Source organism: Mytilus trossulus, chromosome 1, assembly GCF_036588685.1.
Source record: "Mytilus trossulus isolate FHL-02 chromosome 1, PNRI_Mtr1.1.1.hap1, whole genome shotgun sequence".
In the NCBI taxonomy this organism is placed as follows: domain Eukaryota; kingdom Metazoa; phylum Mollusca; class Bivalvia; order Mytilida; family Mytilidae; genus Mytilus; species Mytilus trossulus.
In genome coordinates, this window is record NC_086373.1 from 51,765,925 (window position 1) to 51,786,178 (window position 20,254).

The 20,254-nt window shown below is 32.8% G+C and overlaps 1 protein-coding gene across 1 annotated transcript in view; it reads left to right on the top strand.

Moving 5' to 3' along the window:
• The window catches only part of LOC134727075 (uncharacterized), a 46,773-nt gene that overhangs the window by 3,895 nt on the left and 22,624 nt on the right, over positions 1–20,254 (top strand). Inside the window, exons 2-3 of the mRNA XM_063591466.1 lie at positions 3,189–3,490; positions 13,033–13,373. Of these exons, the coding sequence (XP_063447536.1) occupies positions 3,189–3,490; positions 13,033–13,373 (643 nt within the window). The remainder of the gene's footprint in view (positions 1–3,188; positions 3,491–13,032; positions 13,374–20,254) is intronic.

The window sequence follows — 20,254 nt, forward strand, 5'->3', positions numbered from 1 at the left end:
GTGCAAATGTACATAGGTTTTTTTAAGTTATACCACACTTTTTCATTAATATCCCATAATTCATCCACTGTACAATTTTCGTTTGAACATTTGTCAAAACAGAATCTTAAATCATGAATGTAAATCCAAGGCAAACAAGGTAAATTACGATTAAAATTCCATGAATTAAATGCATAGTTATTTTTAGGAAGAACGGGGAACGAAGCAACGTAAACCACGATGTCTATATGCAATCTTATAAAAATATTTCTCCGATGAGTTGGATAACCTTTCTATCCACTTCGATATTTGTACATGTAACTTTTGATCAGTAAAAAATATAGAAAATCTGCTAGTATATAGCAAAGTAATTGGAACTGATTTTTTTCTTCTAAATTCTAAAGTGCCTTTACTGCAATGACGTCATTTAGAACTGTTTCAAAGTCCTGACTGATTAAGTCAGTTCTGCTGACAGTTCTACGGTTAGAACTGATTTGGAAAGTTCTACCTAGAACAGTTTTAGACAGTTCTACCCTAGAACTGATCCTGACAGTTCTACACTAGAACTGATCCTGACAGTTCTACCTAGAACTGATTCTGACAGTTCTACTTAGAACAGTTCTAGGGTAGAACTGTTCTAGGGAGAGCTGTTCAAGAACAGATTATTCTGACAGTTCTAATGAGAGGTTAGAAGTGATCTCTTCTGTACTTGTTTTAACTAATAATATTGCAAAAAGGGGGTAAAGATGTCACATGTTTTCCAAAAGTTTGGCCAATAATAGAATTTCAATCTCTTGGAGGATACCTTTTCTGAAACTTTTTACATATATCTTTTACGAATTCAAATAAAAAATCATTTGTCGTTCGTCTCATTTTTTTTTTTATAAAATTGCGTCAAAAAGCGTATGAAAAAAACATTCGACCGTACGGTGACATATAGCTGTTAATTTCTGTGTCATTTGGTCTCCTGTGGAGAGTTGTGTGCTGTTGTTTTAAAAATATTTTGTTTATTATTGTATTTTTTTGTGTGTTTTGTATTTTTTATAGTTCCATTTAGTGTGCCAAAAAATTTGAAAACTTGACGTTCGTGACGTCATATACAAAACAATGACGTCATTCAATAAATTGCGTCACGACCGAATGACCGTTCTATTGGATCTGTTTTGAGGAAAACTTTTCTTAAGCAAAAAAAACAAAAAAAACAAGTAGGGGTGTGATAAAGGGTATGCGATAAAGGGTAGGGGTGTGATAAAGGTATGCGATAAAGGGTGCGCATCAAAGTTGCGCGATATGGATTAAACAGCAGGCTATTTATCAAATATGCAAAACTACTGTATTTACTACTAAACATATGCTAAAAATGCAATTAACTTGGAAGACTGACTTTAAAAATTTATAATTTTGATAAATTTACATAGTTTTTCTAATATTACAATATTTGATGGGTTAAACAGTTGATCAAATTTATAGATATACAGGTCTGACCAACTGTATGAAGGTAAACATTTCTTTATTGCAAACTTAAAAGATCCACAATTCATCATATAATGGTACTTGTCACCAAGATCGTTTGAGTCACAGAGACAGCAGATTCTGTCTTCTCTTGGTAAATCCTGCCATCTTTTAGATTCAGTCGACAAGTGGTGACAACCTCATCTATATTGCATGATGCATAAATGAATTTGTAAGATAAAACAGAAAAGTATTTTATAAATTGAAAATTCTTTTTAATTTATACGATAGCATGAAGTTTTAGGCGATTCTGCAGCAAAAGCAAAGCATTCCTGTTAAAACTGGTCTTTGATATTTTGCTCAATACATTTTGCCACCAATTTATCAGCAAACTGTTCATTTCATTTACTGGACATACCACAACTATCAAAAATATTTTTAATAATAATATCCAATTCGTTTCTATTCCGTTATCATTATAATATAAAATATAAGTTTATATAATACAGTACAAATTTTACTTTCTTTTCAATTAAGAAGTCTACAAAAATTAATCAATCGCAGTTTTACAGACACAGAATTGGGGTCTCTGTCAAGTTCTGCATACACTATGAAGTTTGGAGTAGACTGTTTAAATGTAAAATCAGTTTACAAAATTGTAAATGTACACGTTCAAGTATATCTATATTTTCAAAACCCCATATTTCTGATCCATATAACAGTACTGTTAAAACTATTTTGTCAAATAAAACAAGTTGTCATTCTATTGACACATTGTTTTGTCTACCTTTTTAAAAACACTATACATAGCTTTTGTGGATTGTTCTTTTAAATATTTTTATTTGATAAAAGATCCACTCCTTAAAAACGAAATACCTGAATATTTGTATTCTTTTACAATTTCAACATCGTTACAATTAACAGTGACCTTGAGATTTATGAATTTATTTTCATTTTCCATTTTTCACAATATTCGTAAAAGGTATTTAACATGTAATGTAGATCAGTGCTATTTTCTGCTTAAAAAACAGTACCGTCTGCATAAAAAAGTAAAAATAATTTCAAAAATACTATCAGCTCATTTTCGATTTCTTGTGATACAGATTTTAAGCAAGTTATATTTTTCTGTTAAAAAAAAGTTTGAAGATCATTTAAAAATATGGAAAATAATGCAGGTGAAAGGTTTCCCCCTTGCCACACACCCACCTCACAAGGGAAAAAATCAGATGTTTTACCCTTAAGAATAATACGAGATTTGGCATAATCATACATATTATTCTGAATAAAATGAAACAATTTTCCATGTACTTCATTCTGCAATAATTTGAACAGAAGTAAATTTAAGCTGTGTAGAGTCCAACGCCTTTTCAAAGTCGATAAAAGCACATTGTAACTTATTCTTTCCCCCTTTCAATAATTCAAATAAAATATGTATAGTAAAATTTATGTTCAGTCGTAGAATAATCCATTCTGAAACCTTCTTGCTTTACATTTAGTATACATAATTCATCAAGATGACTACATAATCTTGTGTTCAATATTGAAGTACAAATTTTACCCAGAGCAGATTATAGGCCTATAATTTTGTGGATCATTTCTTCTCTTTTTTATATAAATTGTTGCTTACTTCAACTTAATTAACTTCGAAGTCTACGCGAAAATGTACTCGACTTTTACGCTAAGACGAACTTGAATTTGGACATAAACTTTAAATCGATGTCTGTGCATACTAATTGAAGAATTACCTGCTTTTGCAGATGGAACAAGGATTGTTTTTTGCTGGGAATCGTTATGGCGTTGTTCCAGATAAAACGAAAGACATATATTGGAAAAGGAAACTAGAAATCATTAAAAACATGAAAACATCCGTTAAAGATAACAAGAAGATTTTGAATATTGCAGTATTAGGTGTTGCTGGTTGTGGAAAAAGTTCGTTCGTTAACACAGCAATAACAAGCCTCAGAGAAGATAAATGGAGATTGTATTCAAAAGCTCGAAAAAACAGCTCGGATGAGAGCAACAGCTCGGATGAGAGCAGTATTACACAACCTTTTACAAGGTAGGACAAACGTAGATATCCATGATATAAATATGGTATGCGTGGCAATGAGACAACTCTATATTCAAGTCGTAATGTGAAAAAAGTGAACAATTAAAGGTCAAATTAGATCTTTCATACGGAGCCTTTGTTCAAACCGAACAGCAAGCTTTTAAATAAGAGCCCAATAATTTGTTTTTTCATATTTTCGCCACGGTCGGGAAATTCTTTAACTAGCTCCTGTATTAACTGATCTTAAACTTCCTCCGAAATGTTTGAAACTTTAATTTTTGTTAAATGTCACCGAGTCTCACTTTATCTTGAAAGTACACTTTCGCTTGCGATAGCAACATATTTAAGAGTTATTTCTTAAATTTAATAACTTTAACTGTATGCTCATTATTGTAGACCGCGAATGTTCTTTATGTTAGACCAATCGATTTTATTTTCATCTTAAAACAAGGAACCAACACGTCAAGGTTTTTCTCTTCTCAAATCGCATCAATTTTCAAAACAATAGCTACAGATATAAGCCGGGATTATATTTATTCCGCAGAAGAAGACCGGAATAAGTAATTATGAAACGCCGGTACTGTCTTTTAGTGTTAATATTTAATGTGTTCAGCTGTCGCTTTGTCTTTACGTCCTGTCGTTTTTTCTTTATGTTATGTGCAAATGTCTATATTTCATGACACGGCATCTCTGTGTTATGTCAAATTAGTTATTTGTTTGGTCAAACAGTAGTATGATATGTCATTGCTAAAGTTTGTTGTGTACAATAGGCATTACTTCATGCTTTAACTACTATATATTCTGCGAATACTTCGAAACTCTATGATCAACCACCTTTACATTCTCTCATATTTTATCTATGTTGTGTCTATTCTTCTTTTACGTAAGTCAGTTAAAATTTGCGTCCTGTCTCAAATGTGATTGTTATGCCGAATGTTCTTAAGGTTTTGTTTTGATATACCGGCCTTTGTTCTATGTAAACCTCATGATATTATAGTATTTTGGCGTTATGTTGTGTTTATACATATGTATCTCCAGTGAAATACACAACACATCATGGTATAATTCATATGCGTTTTGCCGAACAATCGATACTCTCTGTGAGCATTCATTACGTCATGTGCAAATGCCTTTTACATTATGTGTAAACAACTTATACATTTTGTGCAAACATCGTTTACCTTATGTGCAAACATCGTCCCCCTATGTGCAAACATCGTTTACCCTATGTGCGTTTACTTTTCTACATTAGTTAGAGGTATAGGGGGGTTTGAGATCTCAAAAACATGTTTAACCCCGCCGCATATTTGCGCCTGTCCCAAGTCAGGAGCCTCTGGCCTTTGTTAGTCTTGTATTATTTTAATTTTAGTTTCTTGTGTACAATTTGGAAATTAGTATGGCGTTCATTATCACTGGACTAGTATATATTTGTTTAGGGGCCAGCTGAAGGACGCCTCCGGGTGCGGGAATTTCTCGCTACATTGAAGACCTGTTGGTGAACCTCTATGAAACGCCGGAACTGTCTTTTAGTGTTAATATTTAATGTGGTCTGTCGCTTTGTCTTTACGTCCTGTCGTTTCTTCTTTATGTTATGTGCAAATGTCTATATTTCATGACACGGCATCTTTGTGTTATGTCAAATTAGTTATTTGTTTGGTCAAACAGTAGTATGATATGTCATTGCTAAAGTTTGTTGTGTACAATAGGCATTACATCATGCTTTAACTACTATATATTCTGCGAATACTTCGAAACTCTATGATCAACCACCTTTACATTCTCTCATATTTTATCTATGTTGTGTCTATTCTTCTTTTACGTAAGTCAGTTAAAAATTGCGTCCTGTCTCAAATGTGATTGTTATGCCGAATGTTCTAAAGGTTTTGTTTTTATATACCGGCCTTTGTTCTATGTAAACCTCATGATATTATAGTATTTTGGCGTTATGTTGTGTTTATACATATGTATCTCCAGTGAAATACACAACACATCATGGTATAATTCATATGCGTTTTGCCGAACAATCGATACTCTCTGTATGGGGGAGGTTGAGATCTCACAAACATGTTTAACCCCGCCGCATTTTTGCGCCTGTCCCAAATCAGGAGCCTCTGGCCTTTGTTAGTCTTGTATTATTTTAATTTTAGTTTCTTGTGTACAATTTGGAAATTAGTATGGCGTTCATTATCACTGGACTAGTATATATTTGTTTAGGGGCCAGCTGAAGGACGCTTCCGGGTGCGGGAATTTCTCGCTACATTGAAGACCTGTTGGTGACCCTCTGCTGTTGTTTTTTATTTGGTCGGGTTGTTGTCTCTTTGACACATTCCCCATTTCCATTCTCAATTTTATTTTATAGTCTACCTTATGTGGAAACACCTATTGCGTTATGTGCAAATACCTATTAAGTTATGTATAAAAACTACATCATTTTGTGCAAAACACTATTACGTTATGTGCAAATACCGCTTACATTATGTGCAAACACCGATTACGCTATGTGCAAATGCCTATTACATTATGTCCAAACATCTATTACGTTATGTGCAAACACCAATTACGTTATGTCCAAACACCAATTACGTTATGTGCAAACACCTAGTGTGCGTTATACATCCATTCTTTTTATATTTTGTTCACTTTACTTGTTGAAATTAAAATATTTACAAATATATAGACACGATTCTCGAGGTGTGTCTCTCTGGAGGTGTGCCTAGATTGACAAAAGTCATAAAATACATTTAATGCATTTTTGACAACATTGTACAGGAACATTTTTTAGCAAACAAATCGTGCATATTGCAGATTAGCAATGCAAATAAAGACGTTTTAATGATTGATATTTTAATTTTAAATTTCAGTGTGTAATATATGCATAATAAAACGACCATGAATTAAAGTAACATTTGATCTGAAATGTAATACACATAGTTAATTTTCCGGCATTTGATGACTTAATATCTTCAGAAGAGAACAGTCTGTAATTCTTCATCTCTTGTAAGCCAATAGTTGTTGCTGAATATCAGCCACATCATAAAGCAACCAAACAGAATTTATATGTGACAAGTAGTTATTTTAAGATGGCGTGTATATCGACTGAAACTAAAAGCTCTGCCCTGTTATTAGAAGCAAAAGAAAAGGTACATGTAAAAATCAAAGTGCAACCTCATTTCTTTACGGAAAATAAATTGATATATGAAAGGAAGACGTGGTATGATTGCCAATGAGACAACTCTCCACAAGAGACCAAAATGACACAGAAATTAACAACTTTATGTCACCGTACGGCCTTCAACAATGAGCAAAGCCCATACCGTATAGTCAACAAGAAAAGACCCTGAAAAGATTATGTAAAACAATTCAAAATAGAGCACCTACGGCCTCATTTATTTATAATGTTTTCTTTCACCAGCACCAAGCGGATCATTTCATAGGTCGCCATATCTTGCATACATAATCATAACATGGTTTTGGAAGGCGCCGAATTACATTTATGAATTATAGACTCTTGACAAGGTCAACACATTATATATGCGTCTATTCAGATTATATTGACCGAGAACGAAGATATTTTCTCGCCACCTCTTATCTTGTATTTTTTTTTTGTAATTAGCAAGGAGTTTTGGCAAAGTAAACCATTATAGGTGAACATACGGCCTTCAACGCGGAGCCTTGGCTGACACCGAACAACAAGCTATAAAGGGCCCCAAAATTACTAGTGTAAAACCATTCAAACGGGAAAACCAACGGTCTTATCTATATAAAATAAAAAAAACGAGAAACGAGAAACACGGATAAATTACATGTTCGTGATGTGGCTGATATTCAGCAACAACTATTGGCTTAAATGAGATAAAGAATTACAGACTGTTCTCTTCTGAGGATATTAAGCCATCAAATGCCGGAAAATTAACTATGTGTATTACATTTCAGATCAAATGTTACTTTAATTCATGACTTTTAATTTTCTTTATTTTCAAAATGCAAATCATTGATGCGTTTTGTTTTAATCTGTGTCAAAAAGCGTTTACCAGAACGTAATAGGTGCTTGCAAATGACGTAATAGGTGTTTGCTCATAACGTTATAGGTGTTTGCACATAGCGTCATAGATGTTTGGACATAATGTAATAGGCATTTGCACATAACTTATATATGGTGTTTGTACATAATGTAAGCGGTATTTGCACAGAACGTAATAGTGTTTGCACAAAATGATGTAGGTTTTTATACATAACTTAATAGATATTTGCACATAACGCAATAGGTGTTTGCACATCAGGTAAACTATGTTTGAACATAGGGTGAACGATGTTTGCACATAGGGTGAACGATGTTTGCACATAAGGTAAACGAGGTTTGCACAAAACGTATAAGTTGTTTGCACATAATGTAAAAGGCATTTGCACATAACGTAATGAATGCTCACAGAGAGTATCAACTGTACGGCAAAACGCATATGAATTATACCATGATGTAACATGTTTTTCACTGGAGATACATATGTATAAAAACAACATAACGCCAAAAGACTATAATATCATGAGATTTACATAGAACAACTGAAAGTTGTATCAAAACAAAAAGTTTAAAACATTTGACATAACAACAACACTTGAGACAGGACGAAATTATTAACTGACTCACGTAAAAGAAGAATAGACACAAAATAGATAAAATATGAGAGAATGTAAAGGTGGTTGATCATTAAGTTTCGAAGTATTCGCAGAATATATAGTAGTTACAGCATAATGTAATGTATATTTTACACAACAAAATTTAGCAATGACATATCATACAATTGTTTGACCAAACAAATTACTAATTTGACATAACACAGAGATGCCGTGTCAGGAAAAAAGGCATCTGCACATAACATAAAGAAGAAATGACAGGACGTAAAGGCAAAGCGACAAAACACATTAAATATTTACACTATAAACTTTTCGTTTGGTCGAAATAAAAATGTCGTTTATCCGATGCTTGTTGTAGTGAGCGTTTCACGCTATCTATTATACGTTAAAGAACCATTTGAATCGTTGAGAGGGAAATATGAACTTTAAATAAGTCGCATGGTTGATTTTAACACATCTTTAGCGCCTTTTGCAAGGACAACTGTAGATGAAAAAAATCACTTTAAATAACAGAACCGATCAGTAAGACATTACTATAGAATAAACGAAACGGCCAAAATATGTTGAATCTTATTATAAATTGTTGCCAACCTTTTTTCATCCGATTTTGCTTTTATGACAACTACGGTACTATTCTACCAGATATATATAATATATAAAAATTGACGCAGAAAATTTTGCCACCTTTACGAGACTGCCATTGTTTACGCTTCAATATATGAGTTATTGAATGTACTCAATAGAGACTTCTTCCTGTTTTACTCCCCTCCTAGTTTGGCTGGATACAATGTAACCCCTGGTGTGGACTACGCCGGTTTCTAAATGTTGACAAAAGAAAATAAATTCAAAGAGAAAAATGTGGAAAGAAATTTTAAAATTTACGTTAAAAAATCAAGTATAGATAAAAATTAAATACACAAAAAAGGGAAAACTGTTTTAGACAATAATATTATCAACTGAGAACTAATGAGTATTCATCACTAAATGAAACCGATAAATTGATTGCTACCGTAATGTCCAGTGGCAAATATATCACGCATATTCACGAAAGGGTGCAAAGTGGATCGACCTGAAGCAAATGATTAACATATTAATAAGATAGAGAGTTTGCTAGAGGTGAAACGTAAAAATAAACTCTATGAAACAAAACATACGACATAAAATTTATTACGTTTTATATAAGAATTAATTGAACAAACTTATTGTAAAATGATGCATATGTTTTTTTTTTGACATATAGTTTTCATTAATTAAAGATTAAAATAATTTAAGAAATATTGTGTGGAATAAAACAGGCCGCATATGGTAACGGTTTTGCTCATTATTGAAGGTTGTACGGTTACCTTTAGATGCTACATACAATGTACCAACGTTCTTTTACAGCTGAGTTGTCTCATAGGCAATCATTCCGCAACTCCTAATACTAAATAATTCAGGAAATCTTATGTGGAATCAAATCGGCCGCAGGGGAAAAAACAGTAAACGAGGCCTGGCAAGACGATACAAACCGCCGGCATTTTTAATATTGGCAAGTATGTGTTCTTCTGGTAACAGAAGTAACAAAAGTTCCTCTAAGCAAAATTAGAGTGAACGAGGAGCACGACCCCACACTGACGCTAGGCCATAACTTGAATAACGCTTCCTCGGTACTCGGAGGATAAAATTCAAAACTGGTAACAGTGATGAACCGGCCGCTCTGGTAAACAAGAGAAAGCCGTTTATAAAAAACACAACTTCTCTGTGGTACCACAGTATAATATTTTAGCATATGGTCTAACGTAGAATTATAGGGTCATGACCCCCTGTCATCTTGCCAGATCCCGCCACTGCACCAGTACTGCGACAACTGTTTTATTAAAGATAATACTAACAAACAATGAAAAATATAAAAATGCATTAAACAGAAATTAGATTTTTGAAACGCATATATCTATATGCTTTTACAGTTGATTTCTAGAAATTAAAGTTTTCTCCTTTCTTTGTTAGTAAACGTCCACCATCAAGATATCAGCATTTTATAAGATGTGTAAAAACTAGCACTGTCTGTTTCAAATCAGCATCAAGTATTTATATAAAAATGTTTCATCCTCAATTTAAAAGCATTCGGAAAAACGTTTAACCGCAATAACAGTTCACGATATAACTGGACACAACCACTGCAATATTGTGTTATTATAAAGAGTCGAAAAGTTCATTCTCTACGACAATTCACTAATCTCACTAAGCATATACCTGAAAAACATAAAAAAAAACAACAGCAGAAAAAATAATCCAAAATAGGAGAATGTCGGGGTAGGTGGGTGGGATTGAACAAGCTTCCCGTTCAAACGTTAGAAAATTGAGAAGTGACGTCACAATACGGTAACGTCACGTGACAGACACGGTCAAAGTTCAGAACGCAAAGACAAAAGGGGGGACTCGAAAATAAATGCGGAATTTTAACTTTTATTAAACCTGTATTATCAGTAAACCGATAAACATTATTATAAAACTTGTGTACATATACTTTTTTCTGAAGAAAATTCTTTAATTTGTCCACATTTAGAAGAAGTTCACTTTTTTTTTAATTGCTTACTTCCAGGAAGCAATTCGCCCAAAATATGTTCGGTATGCAAGTGACCTCAGCGTGACCCTTCTCGTAAAAATCTGGTGATCGCAATACGCATGAATCTGTCATTTAAATAAACTATAATTCTCAGATTGTACATGTTATAAAGGTACTCAATATCCATGCTTTTTTGTTGATTGTTTACTATAAGTCGATGAAAATCGGTAAACATCGGCTTTAAAACATGACTATTAAGTACTAGTAGCAGCCATATTTTCACTCATTTACAGACAGAGAGAAAAAAAATTAACGATTTTACGAAATGTTTGCGTAAAAAATGATAAAGTTTTGCACAGAAGACTTAAGTTTATGATATATACATGCATTGGTTCAAGAATTGGATTAACAATATTTTTCACGAGTCAATTGTTTCATATGACTTCATAGTCAGTTTAGCAGGATAAATCTCTTTAGTGTACACACATATGTCATCATTATTGAGAGTCAATATATTCTCCAAATATCTATATTATACTGACTGGCCTTAAAAACGCAACACTCATTTTGTAGATTTTTTTTCACCAAATAATGTTTGATCCTCATACAACTACTATTCATGCTCATCATATGTCTTTCCCTTTCGAAAAATAAACATCTGACTTACCTGTGGTTATTGAACATACCAGATTTTTTTAGATCGCACGAAATTTAAGAAAGAGAAATTTCGAGCCAATAAAAGATTTTTTCCGGTTTTTTTTTCTTTGTGAAACAGTTCGTTCAATCCTTGGACACACTTTAATCATTTAAAAAATGTTGCATCTCCATATTGCCAAAACTCAGGAATGAAAAGCTGAATCAACTCATTAGAATTTTGCAAACAGGAAAACGTGAACGTGCTGCAACACAAAAAATTGACGTCAGAAACTCGTTTTACTGTCCTTCCGACAATGATACCGGTAGTCTAGATTTGTTGAAAACCATCAAAGACTAGATCAACATGTAGTGACAAAGCAACGTCAATAGAATTTGATCAGACAACGTCATTTGTGAGACAGATCTACGGCCGCAACGTCAACTGCTAACCAAATTGATGAATGAAATTTTGCACAGATTTATGCCAGAAATGTTTCCCATTAACTGAACTGGCAAAGAATCGACTGCAGAAAAACATTTAGAGCCTTAAAGTTTAAACCGCCTAATTGACAAAACACATTGTAATGGGTGGAACAACGGCAAAATCAGAAGGTGCAAAACAGAAACCAAAACGTGCCGTAAGAAATGGTTGACCTTTCTGACAATCATTTTGGCGTTTGTTACAGGCAGTCATTGCTTTTGACGGTGACACGTTCATTGGTAAGGGGAAAACCAGGGTTTCAGTGTATACCACAATATTTGAACATCGAAAATGACGTAATCAATTCAGCTTTCGAACTGCATTTTTTTTTTCAAACATTTAAGAAGAATAATCTAGTGTTGCGTTTCTAAAGCCGGTCAGTATATTAAATTTTTGTATCAGATTTTGTTTCGATTGGTCTTTGCAAAATTTAGTAATAAATTGTAACGCATAACAATACAGAAACTGGTCCACAATAAGTTGTGCACAGTTAGTCCTCATCTGAATTCCATTAACATGACATAACATATAAAAGAAGGTCCAACTGTTATAGATCTTTTGTTTGTTGTTACTAAAAATCTATCTTTTGTAAATGCCCATTTAATCAGGTGTGCGAGTTTTTCTTTCTTTAAGAATAAGAGGCAAAGTGGTATATAGGGTAGAAAATCAAAAATTTGAACAGATTCGAAATTATCAATATATGTAAGCATGTAGTTTATCAAGTACTTCCAACGAAGTTTTGACACTTGAAAAGTAATTAATTCAACTATTTTAAAAGGCCTTTTAAACAAAAATTATACCCAGGTTTTTGGTTGTACCAATTGTACTAGTAAGTAGAATAGATAGTTTAGTAGTGGAACAATGACTTGAAGACGAACTTAATCTATATTTGTAAGGAGTTTGTGCAGCTTCGGAAGCCTTGATGAAGTTATCTATACTAGTACATATTTTCCCTAATATATCTTCTTATTTTGTTTCCTAGCCATGGGTGCTTAGCTTGAATTACTCTCATGCTCGTTATTTAAGTTGTCTGTACTCATTTTGTCATTGAATCAGTCAGAAAGACTCATCCATACTTTCAAAAGGAGCTCTACAAACGAGGATCTGGACCAAAGTTTTGACCTTAAATTCCGTCAACCTTTATGATCAGGGATGCAATATCAGCCCTCGTATCCGCCTGTCACTCTATAATTCTTTAAGAGAATACGAGCCTTGTAATATTGAAAATTAAAAATGTTTGCAATCTTAATTTTACAGTTTCAAGGCTTCTAATTATTTCAAAGAAGAACCTAATGTATGGTTTCCAACATTTATCGATGTCAATGGTTTGGAAAATGATAATGGTGACTTCAACAAGGCGTTGTTGAGAGCATTATTTGACGGCAAAATTAGAGAGGGAGAAGATCTTAATCGGCTTTATGACTTGTTTAAGGGCAATACAGATAATAATCGTCATAGTTGTTTTGAAAATGAAATTTCCAAACGTTCGGAATATCTAAAAATAGATCGAATTATTGTTGTAACATCAGGAGACCCCAGTGCACCTTTACCAACACATTTATTTAGATGCATAAGGACAGTGGCAAACTATGTTAGAGGTAAAATTGACTATTTGCTATTATATACAGTTATTAAAACATTAACATGAATATTAATAACACCATGCAGAAATAATAATATATCAGTACAAGTATCTAGTATAACAACAAGTCAAAAGTGGTCTTTGACGTTTGTTGATTGCTCTAATGCGACAAAAATGCAAATGGATATATACAGATAACGTATGTTAAAAAATCATTAAATCTAAAATTTTAATCTGATGTAAATCCTTAATTTAACTTCTTTAAAACTAATCGCCCAAACAAAGTAGAAAAAAACAGAAGAAATTAAAAGTTATACCAGTTTACTAAGTGTAATTAGGTTGTGGAACATGACTCATTTGCTTGTATTAGTACATGTATCAATATGAAATATAATATATATAAAATATATTTGTAGCTTGAACTACACAAGATTTGAGGAAAAGTTCAACATATTTATTGATGTTCTATAAAACAAACTATGTTTGTAGCTACAACTACATGTACATCAAGTAGGAATAAAAGTGCAACACATATATTAATGTTTGATAAATTATATGAATTTCTATAAAGTAATTTGTATGATTTCAAGATTATGGTTTTGATTTGTATTTAAATCTTTTTTCGTCTCTCTCATTGAGTCCATCAGTTTCAAGAGTTCGTAACTGGTGCATCCAAAATCTCTCTGTCTTCCTTGTGTATCCCAATTTTGATTTTTCTCAATGATTTGAAATGAGACGTGTTCAAAATCATGTCCTGCTCTTAAAAGGTGTCTGGTTATTGGGCAGTTTCTTTCTTTTGTATAAAATGATCGATGGTTATTAAGTCGGATGTTAAATAGTGTTTCTGTTTCACCAACATATTGCAATTTGCAAGTTCCACACGTAGATAAATAAAAAGTCCTTAGTACAGAAATAATCACATTATAAAACTTTGTTTCTGTTAGCGCTTTCATCGCATCTCGTACGGTTCATCAGACAGAATTGTTATCGTTAATAGTAACGACTTGTGACGTTAGTTAATAGTAACGTCATGTGGTAGTTTGTATATATTACGGATTCTTATTCCCAAACCGAATTTCACTTCCTATTTAAAGTCGACTTGTACAGTTCAATAAAATAGTGTTCCTTGGCTTTACGCGGAATTTTATCTTCGGCCCACATCTTAAAAAAGGAATATAAAAATTATCTTAAATTTCCCTTTCCCCATTGATCAATTTGACCTATGTAGTTTTGATTACAAGTGGGACAGATAATATTTTCCGATTTACAGTTCATGCTTTTATTCAGTTTAATTACTGTGCCTGATTTCACAGTTTTACTTTGTCCAAATTCTATCATTTCGCACGTTCCACATCTACATGTAGGTTCCCTGTATTTTTGTATTTCTGCCACATTCTGTGTACTGAATTTTGCTCGTGTAAGAAGTTTCTTCAGATTCGGTACTTGTCGACGGCTCCTAATAAGCTGTGATTCATCAACTAGATCTTTCATTTTCTTTGATTGATGCAGAATAGGTAAAAAAAACAACCTTAGCAGAATTTAAGATCTTGTGATTACGTGTATTATCAGTTATAACGAACGGAATTGATTGTTGTTTATCTTTTCTGTCATCCCTTGGTACAGTTTATCTTAGTTCAGCGATTGGAATGCTCAAGGCATTTTTTTATTCCATTGTCAATTAAACTGACTGGATAGTTTTGTCTTTTTAGATAATTTTTCAATTCCTGTAGTCTCTTATCAAGTAAATTATTACTATTGTTCATATACGTCGGGCCAAGTTAAAAGGAATATTTCGTTTGGTATGTGACGGGTGACATAACCTAAAATCTAAATGTTGATGAATATCCGTGGGTTTACAGTATAAGTCCGTTTTTATTTGTTCATCTTCCTTGATAATAAGGATGTCTAAGAACGGGAGTTTTGAAGAGCTGGAATCGTAAGTGGACTGTATCGTTTTATTTGAGGCATTCAGCATTGAATGAAATTGATCTAATTCAACTTCACTTTTTGTCAAGAAAATAAAACATTCATCAAGATATATCGCTTTCAGTTTTCTTCAAAGCCTGAAGTTTTCATTCATATAAAGCCTGAAGTTTTCATCGAATTCGGAAATTCGAGCATTTGTTGAAATTTATATAGGTGGATGAAGCCATAATGCCTTTGGAGAATCACTGACCTTCGGTAGGAAAACTGACAATCTTAGTCAATTCAATTGGAATCAAAGAATTTATCCAAAGAGTTTTGCAGACGAGGACAAACTGATTAAATCAAGTGTCAATCAAAATGGTGTACCAAGATTACCTTTAAAAATTATATTTCTATAGCTATAAGGCCAATGTTCTTCAAAGCTGGCCTCTAATTTAGTTTATGTTTTAATAATATTTAATGTGTATGATAAACAGCAAAGTGACAAAGGTCGTGAATTTACAGCTACATGTAATGGTATATCTGAATGTGGCTAAAACTAGATATTGTTCAAGGGAAGTCAATACATCTCCAATCACAGGAACTATTGAGTGGTCAAACCGATGCAATATTCATGATATATATGCTTACTGTAAGGATGAGGATTAATGTAGTTATGAATTAACAGTGGTCAATTGGAATCAAATTCATCCATTAAAATGAATTCAGATACAAACATGTTTTGTACTGTAACGAAAACCTAGCGGTCGGGCCTTAGTGGAAAACTATAAATTATCCTCTAGTTTGTTGCTATAACAGATATCCAAGCCCGGTACCATGCTTATAATTTGATAAGCTAGACTCGCGTTTTGTCTACTTTAGACCCATCAGTGATAAATCTATTTTCCCGCGTTTCGCAGAATAGCGGGAAAATGTTGTCTGAGAGGAACATTTTTAAGAACGGTATGTTTTGGCGGTGTAATTGTACATTACTAATCGTGGACTAATCATTTGGATTGTGCCAATAAGTATTCTTATGTTAATGAGGTGAAAGTGGGCTTTAATTTCTCTTCGTGTTTGAAAATCATATTAGCGGCAGACGATGAACACTAAACTTCTATATTTTATTATATTTATATATTATTTTTTTATGAAGTTCGGTATCATTGTCCTAAGGCGTGCTTTTCACTTGCTCCGTAACTCAGGTTTCCATATCAGTTTTCTTAAGAAAAGTTTGTGTCATTTTTCTATGCGGCGAGGTTACATTAAAGACGGATATAAACATCGCATATATATACAAACATTTAAAAAGATAGGGGGGCCTTTTGTGCTTAAAAGTTTACTTTATTCAGACGTTTATTTATTCTATCTACCTCATTTTGGAATATATTTGTATTTCATATACATGTACGTATTATGATATATTATTTTTGTGGTTTATCATTTATGCCGTAAGTTTGATGTTTTCTGTTTTATATTTGATTAATTTTAAGATCCATGAGGTACATCTTGTGATACATTTATTTGTGGTAATTGTCAATAGCAGTCAGCAGGGTTTAAGAGCATCAGTTGTTCGACCTGTTAGTCTAATTCGTTTTGTTAAAATACGTTTTTCACTGATCTTGTTGGAAATGTATTCACACCACTCTACAAAGAAATTTGTTTTACATGCACACATATAACAATTGATTTTTTTATCCAACGCAATCATAGGTTTAAACGTTGTTTTCAATTAAGACTTGTTTATATTCATTTCGTTTGATCTTTTATTATATTTTTTCCTCCGGTTTATATAATCCGTTCATCCTGCTTCGACTCTTTCCAATTGAAGAGTCTATCCTAATTTGAGGTAAATTAAATGGTCTTCCAAATATTATTTCGATCCTTAACATCAATGAAGAGACATTAGTTGTCGAAATCCTGATATGGTGTAAAACAATTAAGCACCTAATGTTTGTGGTTTACCATCTTTTCCGCAAGTTTATTGTTTCCAGTGTGGTATTAGATTGATATTAAGATCCATTAGGTTCATTTTGTGATCAATTTGGCAATCATTAATGGCATTTAGCAGGGTTTAGGAACATCAGTTGTTCGCTCTGTTAGGCCGTGTTCACACCAAACGCCGTGTACAGTAAACATGTTTACATTTGGTTTAATGTGATGTACACTAGTTTCACATTAAATTTGTTCACATCTTTACACCTCGTTTAGCTACCTGTACATAAGATTTGTTCACACTTGTAAACTATATGTCATTTAAATGTTCATTACGTAGAACCGAATTCAAATTTTCAAACAACTTTTATGGAACGACCATTTGACTTTAAAAAAAGGGGTATGGACTTTTCCACAATTTGATTTTTTTTAATCGGGACATACAGATGACTAGAATGAACAAATATTCTGAATCCAAAGTTTCTCCATACATTAGTGTTAAATATTGAATTGGTACCATCGGGAAAAAAACCTAAATATAAACTTTCGCGCGAGAGGGGGGTCTGACTCAGACCCCTCCTTTATTATTAAAAGTAAAGTAGTTGCTCCATTTAGAAAGTCATTTTGGATAATTTGCAGTAGTTTAAAGATGTCTCGATTAACGCATTAAAAACGTAGGCTGCATCCGCGTGCTTACAGACGAAGAAAAAGAATTGCGATGTTAAAGACCACTGCATTTCTATCTTTTCTGTTTGTTTCAAATGGTATTTTTTCCTCCAAGGAGTATTTGACAAAGGGCGGGGGTAATGCTTTTTTTTTTTTTATTTCTAATTGTATTTTAACGGATCTGAGATACTACACAAAAAACAATTAACCTCACCTTTTTCAGTAATGCATTTATGAGTGAATCGTTGTTTGAGTAAAATAATACCAGTGGCAAATATTTCTGTCAGTGTGTACGTCCAGTCGATTCGGGAAGACCTTTTCAAATGAATTATGTGTTCGGCAATGATAATTGATGAGTCTTGATATGAGTTTTTAAATAAGGCTACGTAAAGTGTTTTTATAACAAAATAACATATCAAGTTTAGACAAATATTTCTGTAAGAAACTTTATTAATAAGTGTTATAAGTATCAATTTTATTTAAAAATCGTTTCTTTTTTAAGTATACATGGGAAAATTAAAGTTCTAAATGCCTAGTTTTATGTACACTTAACCTACACAATGCCTACATTGACTATCGACTGCATGTAGACAAAACATGATTTTTAAACTACATGTAATCATTGAGTTTTATCAATGGGAGCGTAATTGTGTTTAGTTTATGTGTGAGTTACACTAAGACAACACCGAGTTTAGGTCAATGTAAACACGGCCTTAGTCAAAGGCGTTTTTTTAAAATATACTTTTTCCCTTTTTTGGTCTTTTGGAAAATGTTGTTTGTGCTGTATTTAGACCCCTCTACAAAGACCTTTGTTTTACATGCACACGTATAAAAATAGTGGTTTTTATCCAACGCAATCATAGGCTTGAACGTTGTTTTCAATTTAGACTTGTTCAGTGTATATAAAGTGCGAATCCAGCTAGTTCATGTTTACTGTTATATGCGGGTATGTCTATTGTAGAATAAAGGATCATGGGAAAACTGTATTTGTTTATGTTTTGAAATATCAAGTTAAGTGATTTGAAGATAAGTTTTAACATATTTTCATTGTGATATGTCTTTATAATATACAAACATAGCATTAAAGTTCAAATAAGTGTTATAAAAGCATCATAATATAGCATATCGATTATTGAAAGCGATCCATTTTAGCTATAGATTCGATGAATTATCAATGTTAGTGCAGTCATTATTAATGTAGAATTTTCAAAGATGCGAGGAATTTTTATTGTAGAATTATGTGATAAATGCACTTGCAACAAACGAAAAAACTTAGTTGATGACTTAAGGATTTATGATACATGTATTTTCAAATTGAAATACAAACTCCTCATTCATTCTTCATCAAATATATAGCTTTTCAAACTTGTAACAAAAGCGATTCTCAAAATGAAAAATTCTAGATCCGCGAATGGATACTACCGCAGAGGTAAAACCATACACATTTGGGTTATTGAATTGTACACGAAATGATTGCTACAATTCATTTTTGTTGATTTTAGACCCTTTGGAACTCTATGTGGGCTGTTTCAGCAACTAGACAAAAAATCCCCAAACTAGATACACGGTTAGATTCAGCATGTCAACGAATCCCAAATATCTATATTAAAGGACATTTGTCTTTAAATTTGGACCCCTCAAAATTGAAAAAGGGACCAAAAATATAAAAAAAATGCATGCATCGGATACATTTGTTATTGAAGGCATGACTGTAACAATAGGATTGATATATCTTATTCTGGGGGTCTCATTGGGGGGGGGGGGTTCTGATCCCGGATTCCGCTTACTGTTTTGGCAGATTCCTGTGTCCCGCTAGACTTTATTTCTCGTTTTTCACGACACAATCATTTGCCTTTCACCTGTCACGCTTGCAAAAAATCGGCAATCCGGCGTCACGCTTATACCCAAATGCGACCCACTATTTTACTCTATTCTGAATCATATTAAGCCCATTATACATATATTAAAAAAGTAGTGTGGATTTTTTTATACCTTTTTATCCCGTCTCGTTTCGTTTTTGAGCCATATATAGATGTCGTATGTGACAATGAGACAACTCTCCATCCGAGTCACAATTTATAAAAGTAGACCATTATACGTAAACATACGGTCTTCAACATGGAGTCTTGGCTCACACCGAACAGCAAGTTATAAATGGCTCCAGTGTAAAACCTTTTAAACGGGAAAACAAAGATTCAATCTATATCAATATGTACGTAATTCGTGTTGAAGTGTCATGGAAATGGATAAAAAAAAATAAGGATAAAGATCCCTATACGCTTTATAAGAAACTAAATGGAATACATTTGAAATGAATGTTATTTCTATTGAATTTATTAGAGTGTTTTTAAACCAAACTTTCCTCCGTAAGTTAAATTTTATCAAATATTT